Source organism: Castor canadensis, chromosome 3 (assembly GCF_047511655.1).
Source record: "Castor canadensis chromosome 3, mCasCan1.hap1v2, whole genome shotgun sequence".
NCBI classification, from domain to species: Eukaryota; Metazoa; Chordata; class Mammalia; order Rodentia; family Castoridae; genus Castor; species Castor canadensis.
The window spans coordinates 10,577,805-10,592,010 of NC_133388.1; the positions used below are offsets into that span (position 1 = coordinate 10,577,805).

General features: G+C 54.8%; 1 protein-coding gene across 2 annotated transcripts in view; it reads left to right on the forward strand.

Moving 5' to 3' along the window:
* The first annotated feature begins 5,201 nt into the window (after nucleotides 1-5,201).
* The window catches only part of Ccdc85c (coiled-coil domain containing 85C), a 76,186-nt gene continuing 67,181 nt past the window's right edge, over nucleotides 5,202-14,206 (forward strand). The window contains exon 1 of one of the 2 annotated variants that reach the window (XM_074067182.1): nucleotides 5,202-6,073. In XM_074067182.1, the coding sequence (XP_073923283.1) occupies nucleotides 5,281-6,073 (793 nt within the window). In that variant the 5' untranslated portion in view covers nucleotides 5,202-5,280. The remainder of the gene's footprint in view (nucleotides 6,074-14,206) is intronic. The other variant, XM_020176207.2, reaches the window with a different exon arrangement.

The following is a 14,206-nucleotide window of genomic DNA, read 5'->3' on the forward strand; positions in this document are numbered from 1 at the left end:
AGTCAATCCTTTTTTTTCTTTGCAGCACTGCGATTTGAACTTATGGCAACAGGTGCTCTTACTGCTTGAGCCTCTCTACCAGCCCTTTTTTGCCATGGATTTTTTTGAGATACGGTCTTAAGAACTATTTGTCTGGGCTGGCTCTGAACTGTGATCCTCCTGATCTCTGCCTCCTGAAGCTAGGATTACAGAGTGAGGCACCAGTCTCCCAATCAATTCCTTTTAACTTTATTACTCCAGCCCCTCTGACCTGGAGGAGGTCTCCTTGCTGTCTCCCAGTCTCAGCTGCCCTTCCCCTTATATCTGTCCCTTGGGCTCTCTAATCAAACCAGTCTGGCCAGATCTCCTCGGCCCTCAGTTCTTTTGTGGCTCCCCACTGCCCTCAGGGTAAACTTAAGGCATTGTGTCAGCACAGGAGGTCCTCTGGACTGCAGCTCCACCATCTTCCTACAGCAGCAGCAGTCGTGGGCAGCTGTCCTGTGCATGGCTGCCGGATCACTGGTTATCAGAAGAGTGAATGAGCCCATTGCCCCCCAACTCCAGCTACTGCCCTGCAGGGGGTCAACATCCAGGCAAACTGGTCCCAGCTTCAGCTCAGTGCCCCACTTACAAATGTGGGCGCAAGACACTTGATCACTGGACTCGATTCTGGAGGTTCTGCATGTTCTGTGCAGGCCCTATCCCAACAGGAAGGAGATGGCAGCCCAGTGCTATACCCACCATTCTTTGCAGGCAAGGGGAAGCCCCGGTCTTCTTTGTCAGCCCTCATTTCACTGGACCTCCAGAACATGGGCTCAAATATCCTTATTGTCAGACCATCCTACTGCAGAGTGAGAGAACATGCAGGAGTGGGGGAGGAGATGTGATGAGACAATTCACCCCTGTACAAAGCTATGCACATGTCAAGTGCTCAGTCAACTCTCCTTTATTCTTTTCTTTCTTTGTTTTGTTGGTGCTGGGGATTGAACTCACAGCCTGTTATGTGCTAGGCAGGTGATCTACCACTGAGCCCAGTCCCCCAGTTCTCTCCTATATTTACACTACCTATGGGCACTGTTTTGTGGGCCCTGATCTCTTGCTGCATCCTAACCTTTCAGGAAGAGACCCCATAGCCCAGCCCCAAATGCCATCACCAATCTGACCTGAAGAAAGATGCTGCTACCACACAAACCGTCACTCACCACACCAGAGTCCTCAGCATCCATAGCCTCTGACCTCAGCCTGTGTTTACACTTAGCAATCTTAGCAGTGGAGAAAAAAACAGCCAGGCTGACAGGAATCCATATTCCATCCTAGCAGGACTAATGACACCTTTTCTTAGGGCTGTCATGACCTCAACTGAGGGCTGGCTTGGAATCCCTGGCATATATTATATTGGGTGCTGGCTATGTGGGAGGTGGTGGCTTATTATTATTGTAGTTGGTAGCTCTTAGAGTCCCAGGGAAAGGACAATGCTAACAAACTTACTGTGTCCTCCACCCAGCTCCATTGCCTGACTTATTCTGGACTCTTCATGCACTTTTCTGTGCGTCTACACCACCCTCACTGTTGCTTGGGTGGTGTCCTCCACCTGGAGCCTCCTCCCAACTCTGCAGTCTCACAGGCTCCCACTTCATGATTCAGCTCTCCTGGGAAGCTACTCCCAGGCCTTCAGGAAGCTCCCATAACGATGTGTTCTGCTCAGTTCTTTTGTGGTGCCTACCACGATGTAGTACAGTCCATAGTATGGTTGTGTGTTCAGTGAACCAGTGAATGAAAGAAATCTTGGGCAAGGTTTTACCTTTTTGGGGCTCAGTTTCCTCACCTCTAAAATGAGATGCCCAGTCCAGGGGACTAAGCTCAGGGCCCCAGCTACAGAGAGGAATAAGAGAGCCCCTTCCCCTCGAAGTGCCGGGTGGGGGTGAGGGGAAGGGGTGCAAGTTTGCCTGCCCCTGAGTGTGCTTGTGTGATCATTTCTCCCTGCTGACCCTGGGTTTTGGAATATTATGTCTGTCATGAGCTAGCATACTGGTTCTCAATCCCAGCCCACTCTCAAAAACATTTGTGTGGCTGTAAATGGAGCCCCTCCAAGATTCTGGGGTTTGAGCTCAGGGCTTCACTCTCAAAGCAGGTGTGCTATTGCTTGAGCCACACCTGCAATCCATTTTGCTCTGGTTATTTTGGAGATGGGAGTCTCCCGAACTACTGGAATGGTGATCCTCCCAATCTCAGCCTCCCAAGTAACTAGGATTATAGGCATAAGCCACTGGTGCCAGGAGCATCTCTAATTTTTAGAAGACTCACAACTTCATATACTGGACATCTTGAGAACTGCAGTGTTAGAGCTTCATGACTTACCTGCTTTTACTGTCTTCATGACAAAGCACAGCTTGTCATGACAAAAGGGCTAAAAATGCAGTGTCGCTTGACCTTTTAGGATTCTGGCTCTGCTAGACTGTGTTTTAGGGGGCATAGTGCCTCTGGCTGAACCTTGGGGTCTGGGGGCCTTCAGGGAGGGTGCTCTGGATTGAAGGCTCCTCTTGCTTCAGGACACTGGTTCAGTCCTGGACTCTCTTACCTCCTGCTGTCTAGGAGTGGGGAGGGAGAGACCCTCTTTGAGCCACCCAGTAACACCACAGCAAGGATCTGGGAGAAGGGAATCCCCTGTGCAGTCTGTGCATGATGGAAACCCACCTCTCTGGACAGGAGCTTCATTTTTCTCAGCTGCAACTAAGATGCAGGCCCCGGGAACCACTGGGGGCCATGCAGCATGGGGAGAGGGGTTTGCATACTGTGCATGCAAATTAAATTGTCTCAGCAACTTCCCGGGTGAGCCCGGGTGTCCCCTGGTGTGTCCTGCAGTTCACTTCTCAGTCTCTGGGGAGTGACTCCCTCTACACAGGCTCTGCTCTGTGGGGAGTCTCCCAGTGCTAGTTTAATCTGACTTCCTGGGGGTAAAAACAGATTTGTGGGGCCCCTCCCCAGCCCCCACAACACATAAGTGAAGCCACTCCCTCTCTAAACCCAAACGAGGCTGGACTTGATCTGAAAGCACATGCCCCAAAAGGATGGTGTCCCCTCCACTCCGAGCTGACTCCTGTGTGCTGTGTGTGTGTGTGTGTGTGTGTAACCCTCAGCACCCCCTGGGTTTAACCCTGGAAGCTCTGCTCCTGCCTCATCTTCTCCCCACAGCCCTCTGCTGACCAACTACCTGGAGAGAGGGTTGGGTAGGTAAGGGGCGAGGCACTTGACCTGGATCTCTCTGTGCAGTTCCCATCCCTTCTCTACAAATTGGCCTCAGGTCATACTGCTTCTCTGCCACCCCCTCCCCCCTTTTCTAGTAAGTTTAGATCTCACTTGAGCCAGCCACTGACCTCATCTCTCACCCTTTCCCTGGCCCATCCCGTCCCACTGAGCTTTCTTGAACAGGCCACTAACAGGGAAACCCTAAGGCCTCTGCACTATCTGTTCCCCACACTTGAAATGTCCTTCACCCTTACCTTTGTCCTTGTCACTCAGATCTCAGTTTCTATACCCTAGTCTCTCCCTGATTACAGAGATCTAAAGGCAACTTAATTCCCTGCATAGTGCTTAGAATAATCTCATAGTTAGCTTGTTTATTATCTTCTTTCCACTCTTCCCAGAATGCCAAATACCCCCAGAGGGCAATGGTTTCTGCCGTCTTGTCCCCTGCAGAATCCCTCGGGCTGGGGAGGGGGTGGGAGCTAGAACAGATCTGGCAGAGAGGGCACACAGTTGTTCATAGAACGGTTGAGCAACTGTAAATGGGGACATCAGCTGCAGCCCCGGCGCGCGCTCCAGGCAGTGGGCTGCTCCCGGTCGCGCGCGAGATTTTTATCTTCTTGCGGGTCCCAGGAGAGAAACTCCCCTTTGGCCCGCTTGCTGCAGAAGCGTTGTAAACGCGCTTTGGGGACCAGAGGATAACGAGACTTACTGGCTGTGTGTGGAAAGACCCTTGTGGCCCGCGGGTGGGGAGAGGGTTCTGTGGCCGGCTGGGCTGGACCCTGGCATTAAGGCCCCGGTGGGAGACTTTCCCTCGTCTTTCTCAGTGGTTTCCACTTCGCAAATCGCAGATTCTCCTCCAATCCCAGGGATTTAGCGGTGGAGTGCGCGCAGCAGGAGGGCTCCGAGCGCTGCTTCACGCAAGGGGCAATTCCCTGGCGCCCTGGCCTCATCAGGATAGAGGAGAGGGTACGGATCTCGCTCCGGGACTATGCTGGAAAGGCCCTGGGTTCTTCTGGTCGCTGACGCTGGATCTACAGCCCTGGACTAGGAGTGAAAACGCCGCTGTACTGCCCACTTTGGCAGGGAACGAAGGTTGAGATGGGGCGGAGGAGCTCAGGGGCAGGGAAAGGGACAAAGAGCGGCCCTGCCCGACCCCCCACGTCAGAGTCCTATTGTTCATCTAATCTCAGACTGTAATGAACTCTGGTGCCTCCGGGAGGGAGAAAGAGAGCTGCCGCCAGGACCGTGGGCATTTGTTTATTAGGGGTGAGAAAGAGAGGGCGGGGGACGCGGGCCCGGGAGGGGGGCTAGGCTCACATTTCCGCTCGTCGCCTTTAAGGGAAGCCCTGCCCTACCTTTCCCACCGTCGTCGCCCCCCTCCTCTCCCTAGTCGTACCTGCATTTTAAAAGCGCCCTGTAGCCCTGGGATTGGCCAAGGCCGCGTGCTCTCGGAGCAGAAACTTGAACCGCCCGGAGTGTGCAGGGGGAGTTGGAAGCCCAGCAGATGGACGGTACCATCTTCGCAGCTCCCCCCGTGTGCGCCCCGCCCCTCCCACACACCCCCGGAAAGGCCCAATCGGACGGGCCGGAGGGCGGGACCGCGGCTCGAAAGCGCCTCTGGCAGAGCGCCGGGCGGGCGGGCGCACAGACCTAGGGCACCTTAGGGGCAGACCGTGCCTCTGCCAGCCCCCCGCATTTCCCTCGGAGGTGGGCCCAGGGCTCGCCGCCCCGCCTCTTCCCCGCCCGGGGTGGGCGGGGCGGTTGGGGCTCCGCGAGCTGGGCTGGGGGCGGGCCTCCTCCTGTTTCGCCCGAGCCCGGAGAGCCCGGGCACAGCAGCCGCCGACGCAGCAGCGGTCTCCGCTCCCGAGCCCGGAGACGCGCGGGCTCCCGGGCGGCCCAGGCGAGAGCTGCGTGAGGGCGTGCGAGGCGGTGCCGTGCGGGCCGCACGCGCCCCCGGCCGCCCCCCGCCCGCGCGCGGACCGGCCCAGCGAAACCCCGGCGCGGGGAGCGCCGGCACGGTGAGAGCTAGGGCGATGCTGCGGTGACGGCCTCGCCATGGCGAAGCCCCCGGCGGCGGCGGCGGCGGCGGCAGCGGCGTCGGAGGAGCTTAGCCAGGTGCCGGACGAAGAGCTGCTGCGTTGGAGTAAGGAGGAGCTGGCGCGGCGGCTGCGGCGCGCCGAGGGCGAGAAGGTGGGCCTCATGTTGGAGCACGGCGGCCTGATGCGCGACGTGAACCGGCGGCTGCAGCAGCACCTGCTGGAGATCCGCGGCCTCAAGGACGTGAACCAGCGACTGCAGGACGACAACCAGGAGCTGCGCGAGCTCTGTTGCTTCCTCGACGACGACCGGCAGAAGGGGCGCAAGCTGGCGCGCGAGTGGCAGCGCTTCGGGCGCCACGCGGCCGGCGCCGTGTGGCACGAGGTGGCCCGCTCTCAGCAGAAGCTGCGGGAGCTCGAGGCACGCCAGGAGGCCCTGCTCCGGGAGAACCTGGAGCTGAAGGAGCTGGTGCTGCTGCTGGACGAGGAGCGCGCGGCGCTGGCGGCGGCGGGGGGCGCGGGCAGCGCCGGCGGCGGAGCGGGTTCCCGCAGCTCCATCGACAGCCAGGCTAGCCTGAGCGGGCCGCTGGCTGGCGGCGCTGTGGGCTCCGGGGCCCGAGACGTGGGCGATGGCAGCAGCACGTCGAGCGCGGGTAGCGGAGGCAGCCCCGACCACCACCACCATATGCCACCCGCGCTGTTGCCCTCCGGTCCGCACAAGGCCATCGACGGCAAGGCCGGAGCCACTCGCCGGTCCCTGGACGACCTGTCTGCGCCTTCGCACCACCGCAGCATCCCCAACGGCCTGCACGGTAAGAACAACGCAGGCGGAGCGGCGCGTGTCGGTCCGACTGCAGCCCCTCCCCCAGTCTGGGGTCCTTGCGGGGGCCCAGGGGTGGTGAGAGGCGGTAATCCCCGCCTATCCCTCTTGTGCCGGGGGTGGGGGGCGGCCGCCACCCCAGACCCCTCCTCCAGCTGTTGTGGCAGCAGTGGGATCCCGCACTCACCCGTTGGCGGCTTTGGGTTGGTGGTGATCTGGTTAAGTGATGATTTGTGTCCCTGTACAGCTTAGAATCCACAGCCCAGCGCGGCCCCAGGAAAGTTTCTAGGTTGTGGAGTTGTCAGTATTAGCGTCCAGCCCTGCGGGCTTGGACTGGGACTGCAGGACTTGGGCTGGGAGTGCTTCATCCTGCCTGAAAATTCTTGCCAGGCGGCGGGAAGTTCTTCATGGAAAAAAAATGAAAGGCCCTATAAGTGCAACTGAATTTACCCCATACTTGGAGCAACAGGCGCTCCCTAAACCCAAGCAGCTTTCACGTGTGTGCTATGGCTGGAATTCCTCCTTTGCTTATAGTGGGCTGGGCAGGAGCACAGGCAGCTGTATTGAGACCCGGAGACAGCTCGGTGAGAGGTCCTTAAGCTAATATAAAAGGGTTCCTGGTTTCTTGTACGTTCTGCACTTCTCGTAGGGGGGACCTTTCTCGACCAAGTTTAAGATTTTCCCAAGGGATATGTACTTGGAATGGATTCTGACTTTTCTGAGTGCCTCAGTTTCCTTATTTGTAAATTGGCGAGGATGATCCTTGCCTCATGGGTTTGAAGTGGAGGTAACGCCCCAGAAGGGATTTGTAAACTGTTGGTCCGCCTTACAGGAAGTGCTGTGGTCTTCTGTGGCCAGGGTGTGGGTGGCAGGAGCCTTTGGTCTCTAGAAGGTCAGCATTGGTTTTCTTGCCTGTCCCTGTTACTGTTGGTACTGTACAGAGGGTGTCCCCACCTGGGGTCTGTGGGGAGCCAAGCAGTCTGTCCCTGTCCCAGCCCTCTGATCAGTGACTCTATTGCCTGTTACTTCCCTCCTCTCCTGCACCATGGGTACAGGGCCTCCCTGTTCTTCCACATTTTTGGAGGCTTGGTTCCCAGTTCTAGTGGCAATAGCCACTGCTTACAGGGTTTGCCTGACAGAGACAATGTATCTAGGGCTTTAAAGAACTGCCCTTCCCCAGAGTGACCGCTCAAGACTTGAGGGATGCTTCCTGTTTGGTTTGGTGGCCAAGTGGTCTTTGCAGGCTCAGTAAGGGAGGGGGCAGGAGGGCACTATATCCACAGAGGTGGGGCAGTGTAGCAGCTTCCTCCTTATTTACCATTCCTAGCCTGTGAGTTCAGAGCAGGACTGAGTCTGGAGGGATATTTTGTTACAGGTTAGCCATCTACCTCTGCAACTCAGGTTTCTTTTTGTAACTCTGCATCCATCCCCGGCTCCTTCAGACTAGCCCAGCAACTTTGGGTGGTTTAATTTGTTGAGGATGCACCCTGCTGCTTAGAGAACCTGGGCCTCTTTGGTCTCCCCTTTCTGGGGGCTTTGGGGATGGGTTTTCTGGGCCTCAGTTTCCCCAAGGGCAACATGAAAGAGGATTGCAGCAGTCCTGTGGCCGGGAAATGAAATGTTTCTGGTTTTCAGCTGCGTCATCAATGACACTTGGCGAGAGTGATGCTCTGCAGGACACTGGAGTGCTTGAGTGTCCTCGCCTATTTGCAGTGTTTTGTGTAAGGAGACACAGCTGGGCCTGGCCCAGAGGTCCAGTTGCAGCAGTGAATAATGCAGGAGTGGAGCACCAGGCCAGACGCCACCCATCTTGAGGTGCATAGGGGTTTACCATGTTGGGTTTCCTGCAGAATTCCCCAAATCCACTGGAACAAGACGGGTCTGCTGTAGATTTTGTCTGAGCAAAGCTTTGCTTTGGGGTGAAATGTAAGCTCAGTATTATAAATTTCAGTTACAGACAGGGTTGTTCTTATTTTGTTTTTGACTCATAAAGTCAATGGGTGGCCTTGAGATGCCCTCCTCAAATCTGTACAGAATTCCTGAAAACAAGGAAAAGGCCTTGTATAGAAGCTGAATCCCTTTGAATACTCTCCCTTATCCCTCTATCTCCTACCCTTCTTTGGGACCATAACTTTATATTGATGAGACTGCTCAGGTGGTGGCAAAAGTGGAGTCATTGTGCTTGTGCCTGGTTCATCCTCACAGGAACCCTGACCAGGTTGTGTTATTCCCATTTTACAGACTTGCAAGGGGAGGTTCGGGCCCTTGCCTGGGTGGGGTCTCCACCAGGGTCATCTGCTGCCTAGGCAAGGGGCTGGCTTACATCCCTGGCTGTTGTGTTTAATCAGGGGACCCTGGTGACTCCCTTCTCTTGATTTCTGACCTGGGTTTGCCTTCTTTTTCCCATGCTGGAAAGTGTTATTTCCTTATCAGTGACCACTGAGCAGATGGTTGATAACCCCATTACTCAGAGGGTCAGGTCATCTTGAGTTTGAATCTCAGCTCCTTCATGAATCTTGGGCAAATTAGTCAACTTTGACACCCTTCTTCTGTAAGGCAAAGCAGAAGCCTTTACCCACATAAGATCAGAGAAGTGGGCACCTGCACACAGTGGGTCTCAGCAGTTGCTGGAGCCCTTCTGGGCTTGCTGGGCATACCTGTGCTTCTCTTTCAAGCCCTGCTTGCTGTTTAGACAGCTTGCTTGAATATTCGCATCCAAACTCCTTGCAGAGGCAGTACCTGCCTCTGAGCTGGGAACCACACAGTCCTCTCCCAGGAGCCATGCTGTGCTCACAGCGCTTCTGGGTGCCCTGAAAGGCTTCTGAGTGGCAGTGATGGAGGTGGACATCTGTATTCGAGGCAGTCCTTGGTGTAGGCTGGGCTTGGCGGGCTTGTGAATGCATATGCAAATAGCTCTCTCTTTTTCAGGAGTCTGGTTTGGGCTGACTGAAGTCGGGGCTAGAGTGCTTTTCGTTCTAATCTGGTTTTGCACATTGAGTCAGTTTAAACATCAGAAATTCAGGTTTCCCCCTGGAACCAATGTGATTTTCAAATCAAGTAATTTTCAGGACTGGGAGTGGAGCTCAGTGGTAGAGCAATTGCTTAGCATGGGTTCCATTCCCATTACCACACATGCAGAATTTTCTTACAGCTCTTTCTCCTTTGCACCCCCCCCCCACGATCCTGCCAGCCCCACAGCACACCCTTGCCCTTGGGTGTGTCCTCCCCTCCTCCACCTTCTTGCCCCTCTCCCCTCTGTGGCTAACCCAGAGAAACCAGAACCACCAGGGAGACCAGGAATGGGTGCCATTTACTTTTTAAAGTTTGAATTAAATTTTTGAGCATCTCAAAATTAGTTGGGCTTCTTCTCCCACTTGTATTTTTTGTTAGTTTAAAAGGGAGGGTGGAGTGGGGGTGGTCTGAACTTTTTAAAAAAAGACAGAGCACGCTGGCCCTGAATAGGTCTTTTTCTCTGTAGCCTCCCAGCTCAGCTAATAAGGCTGCCTTTCCTGAGCTGGTGCTCTGAGAGCAAAGGTCACTGGAGATAAAGGGCGGGTTACATAAGCTTTTCCTTTCCTCCCAGCCTGACTCTGAGGGATATCTATGGCTTTGGGGTGCTAGGTCCCCATCACCATGCACAGAAGAGGGTGGCTCTGAGGAGCTCACAGGCACAACACTTCATCATGAAGTGCTGCCCAGTTGTGCACAGATTCCAGATGGTCCCAAAAGGGAGGCCTTAGTATTGGGAGAATGTCTTGTTTAGGTCCCCAGGGGCTGGCTGGGGGCCTGCGGTCAGCCCCAGCCCATCATCTGTGCCTGCCGTCCAGCTGGCTCAGTAGGCTTTGTGTAGCAAAGGTGTCACTCCTCTTTCCAGGAAGCTGGACCCTGAGCCTGATGCCTGCTTTCCTGCTCCCTTGTGTGAAGCCCCCTTCCACGTAGGGCTGGTCCTCCTCTCTTCTTGTTCTTTCATTCTCTCACTGGAACAGTTACCCACCAACACCCACATCCATGCTGGGCCTCTGAGTTCCTGAAACACAAAGTTGGTTGAATATTGCCCCAGGGCCAACAAGGAAACTAGCTACTGCTCATGATCTGCTTTCCACCCATGGGGATTTTCTGTACCGTGCCTGTCATGCTCGTTTGCACAGTGAATTGAAAGCTTTAGGCAAAGTCCTGAACCTCTGAGGAGGAGGTGAGGAGTCTTTACTCTCATCTGAAAGGTGTATGCACTGGGCCTGCACAGGGCAGTGCAGCCTGCTGGCCAGGGCTGTGTTCTATGGTCAGAATGCCCAGGGTGACTCTTGGCCTTGTTACCTGCTTTGTGACCTTGGCACTGAGCCTGTACTCCTCAGTTGCCAATTCTGTACCCTTGGTCCTAGAACTGGGTCTTTTTTTTTTTTTTTTTTTTTTTCCTGTGGAACTGGGGTTTGAACTCAGGGCCTACACCTTGAGCCACTCCACCAGCCTTTTATTTTGATGGGCTTTTTCAAAACAGGGACTTGGAACTATTTGCCTGGGCTGGCCTTGAACCGAGATCCTCCTGATCTCTTCCTTGTGAGTAGCTAGGATTACAGGCATGAGCCACCAGTGCCTGGTTAGAACTGGGTCTTCAAGGAAGAGATCTGTGACCTTCCATTTTCACCTGGACCCCTATGAATATGTCGCTTGGAGTGTGGGTGAGGAACGCCTGACACACACTTGTGAGTGGAGCCTTGTGTTCAGCCTTGTCTCAGAGCCAGAGAGACAAGAGGTTGAATAGAAGGAAGACAACATTCCAGGCAGGAATGAGCTGAACGGCTAAGTTCTGGAGTTGGGGTCTAGACCATGGTGTTGAGAGCCTGAGGCCTGCAAGTTACACTGAGGGTGAGCATGGGGAAATCACCTTGCAGCGGGGGATGGGTGGGGTGGGTGAGGTGGATGGGTAACTACTGTGGGCATCCCTTCAGGTGCAGCGCCAACGTGCCACCAGTTTAGACTCCAGTGCCTACCGATGATTAGTGGTCTCGGTGGAGTGCTGGCTCTGGAGCAGGGAGCCCCTCATTAGGGATTGGTGTGCAAGCTCCTGGGTTCTCTGTGGAATTTTGGGGTGTGCTAAATTGAATTGTTAGAGGTGGGAGGGTGGGACAGGTTTCAAGGGCAGCTGGGTTCATAGGTTCTGAGAGAGCTTGCCCTTCAAACAGAAAGGGAAACACGAGCTGCATTTAGTGAGCATTTACTACAACCAAGTTCTCTGCTTCCTACTCAGTGATTCATGTCATCCAGTGACAGTTCAAGGGCATCAGTCTGGTGACTGTCACAGTGAAGGTTGGGCTGGGGACAGGTGAGGAAGCTTGGCTCTCCAGGGGTGGCCATGGCTATGACAGATCTGCTTCAAAGCTCTGCCCCCAGCACTTGTCTGCCTACCTCCTTGGGTTAACTGTTGAGGGGGCTCAGGTCAGACAGCACCTGTGGGAGACCTTGGCACCCTCACACCCTGTGCCTGACCTGCTCACTCCATCTGCATTTCCAGTCCTCACCCTGCCATGCTCACAGAACAGTTATGGCAGTTATAGCCCATGGTCACTCTTTCACTCCTACAGTCAGGGTCAGTGTCAGGGACCTGTGTAGGGACCACCCTGGGTTTCAGATTGGGAGGTAACAGCTAATTCCCATCTCCCCGGTATGTGAGGATGAGGGGACCCACTGGCTTCCCCTCAGGCTTGGGAACAGAGGAACAAGGTCCTCTGGTAAAGGGATATGATGCTCCTTTGATCATTACAAGTTGGGGATGGTCCTAGACTTGGTCACTCAGAACTAGCCACTGATACATGTCCTCTGCCACTGTTCCCTGTTCCCACTGGTGGGAGGGTTCTGGGCAGGTCTGGAGCTGAGTCACCCAGGGATAGATGCCTGCTCTTAGTGAGTCTCCACTGATCTCTAGCCCTCTGATGAGGAGGGCACAAGGTCAGGAGTGCTGTCATTCTCCTGGAGATGTTCTCTGGTAAACAGAGGTGTATAGCATCATCAGTTCACTAATGCACAGTGAGGTCTGTTTCCTGATCCTTCTTCCCGATTCTACAAAGTCCAGGCATGCTGCTATTTCCTCAGTTCAAAGTCGGCCAGTTTCCCTTCTGCCTTGTACTGGGGCGTGTCCGGGAGTCCCCATGTGCGCGTTGCTACAGGTCTTCCTCCCTCCCTCTGTTGGGAAATGCTCTTCTAGAGTAGACAGCACAGCCATGACTGACAGCATCTTAGAATGGAGGAAATGCTAGGCCTGGGAGAGCCGGAAGCTCTGAGCAAGCTGCATGGAGTCCTCCAGCTTTAAACCCAGGCCTGGGTGGGAAAGGGACCACCCCCAGGGTTGGCCTCATGGGTGCTGGAGCTACCCCACCCTGCTCTGCCCTACCTGAGCCCTCTGTCATTCCTGTCTGTCTATCTGTGAGCCTGTGAGGTTGGGCCTTGGTACTGTTGACTCCCAGCCTTGGCACGGAGGGCCAGCCTCCAAAATTATCCTTTGGGTGGACCAAAATGCATGCCTGTACTGTGCTAAGAGATGCTATGTTTTATCCCCACTGGCCCACCCCCCCATAATAGTGGGCATCAGGGGGATGCCCATTTCAACTGAGGAGCAGTCTCAGCAGAGAGGTGAACCACATCAGGTTGAACAGGGCCAGAGATGAATGATGGGGATGGCTTAGGAGCTGCTGTTCTCTTTCCCTGAAGCCTGTTCTGGCCTGCAGTGCCCAATTACCTTGCCCCTTAGTGTGACTTCACCAGGACCTGAGTCCCTCTTAGAAGTGCTCTGAGTGGCTCTCAGGCTCTTTAGGTGTGTTGGGAGCTCAGTGAAGGGGTGGCCAAGATGAGCCTTGAAGGTGGAGCAGGTGAGTAAAGCAGAAGAAGGCAGGTGAGAAGAGGGCAAGCATGATGGTAAGAGCAGCTGTAGCCAAGGCATGCGTGCCTGGTCCATCAGCTGCAGTTGGGGTGATGGCACAGGACTAGGGGCCAGGCAGCAGGTGGGCAGGAAAGTCTGTGAAGTTCCTACTGCTGCTCCTGAAGTCCCTGAGCCAGGCTTTGACTTGGGCTGTTGCCAATCCTGGCCCTAATTGTACCTGATGGGCTTTTCTGAGGGGATCCAGCATGACCTGTGAGGAGCCCACCTAGAAGTGGAAACTTTAGATAGCCTGACTGCTCTCTGCTCAGTAAATACCATGATGAATCATTTGCTAACCTGAGAATAAACCCCCAGCGAATGTTTTCCCACATTTGGGGGTCTTAGAGGCCCAGTGCTATCGTGTGGATTGGACAATGCAGACAGAGCCCGCAGCTTCAGTCCACTGGTGACCTGACTGGGTGCAGCCCCTTCCTTTCTCTGGCTCTCATTTTCTCATCTGTAAGGTGAGAGGCTGGTGTGGTCTAGTGGGTCCTGGAGACCTTTCATTCTTCTGGCCCCTCAACTCCAACTTCTTATAGACCTCACCACAGGACAGGGCTGCATCCCTGCCTATCATGTGGTCACCTTGGTGGTTCTTTAGGCTAGCTCTCTTTGTATTCCTGGCGGTTGTCTCCCTACACCTCAAGGCCAGCATTTTATCTCTTGTCTGGTGGTTGGGGCAGGACAACTGGGTGCTGGGGTGGAGTGGCTGCCTGTGACTACACAGGTACCTCACTGGGGCATTGAGATTGTGACCTGTCCAAGGCTGGCTGAAGCCCTGTGGGCCGTCTTTCCTCTTGAAGGCCTGATGGCATTACCTGACTCCCCTATCTGATTGCTTTTGCTTCAAGCGCCAGGCACTGGGTTTAGGACCAGAGAACACTGAGCTCCCATTCTTGGTGTGGGTTTGCTGGGGACAAGGCTGCTATTCCTGGCCTTGAGGTCCCTCTCTCAGTCTGCAGTGCACCTGAGGGCAGATCCCAGTCTTTCAGCAGGTAGTAACTGTGCAGCCAGTGCTGGAGTTGAGGATGAGGGAAGGCAAGGACTGGGAGTTCCCTCTATTGCTTTCTAAACTGGGTAATGGTCAAGCCACTTTCTTTTTTCATTTGCTACATGTGACACCAAATGGCCTTTAGCTACTTCTGAAAAAGGAAACCTCCATAGTAGTATAACTCACACAAACCTACCTTCCCCTTTCCTCTTAATCATTACTAA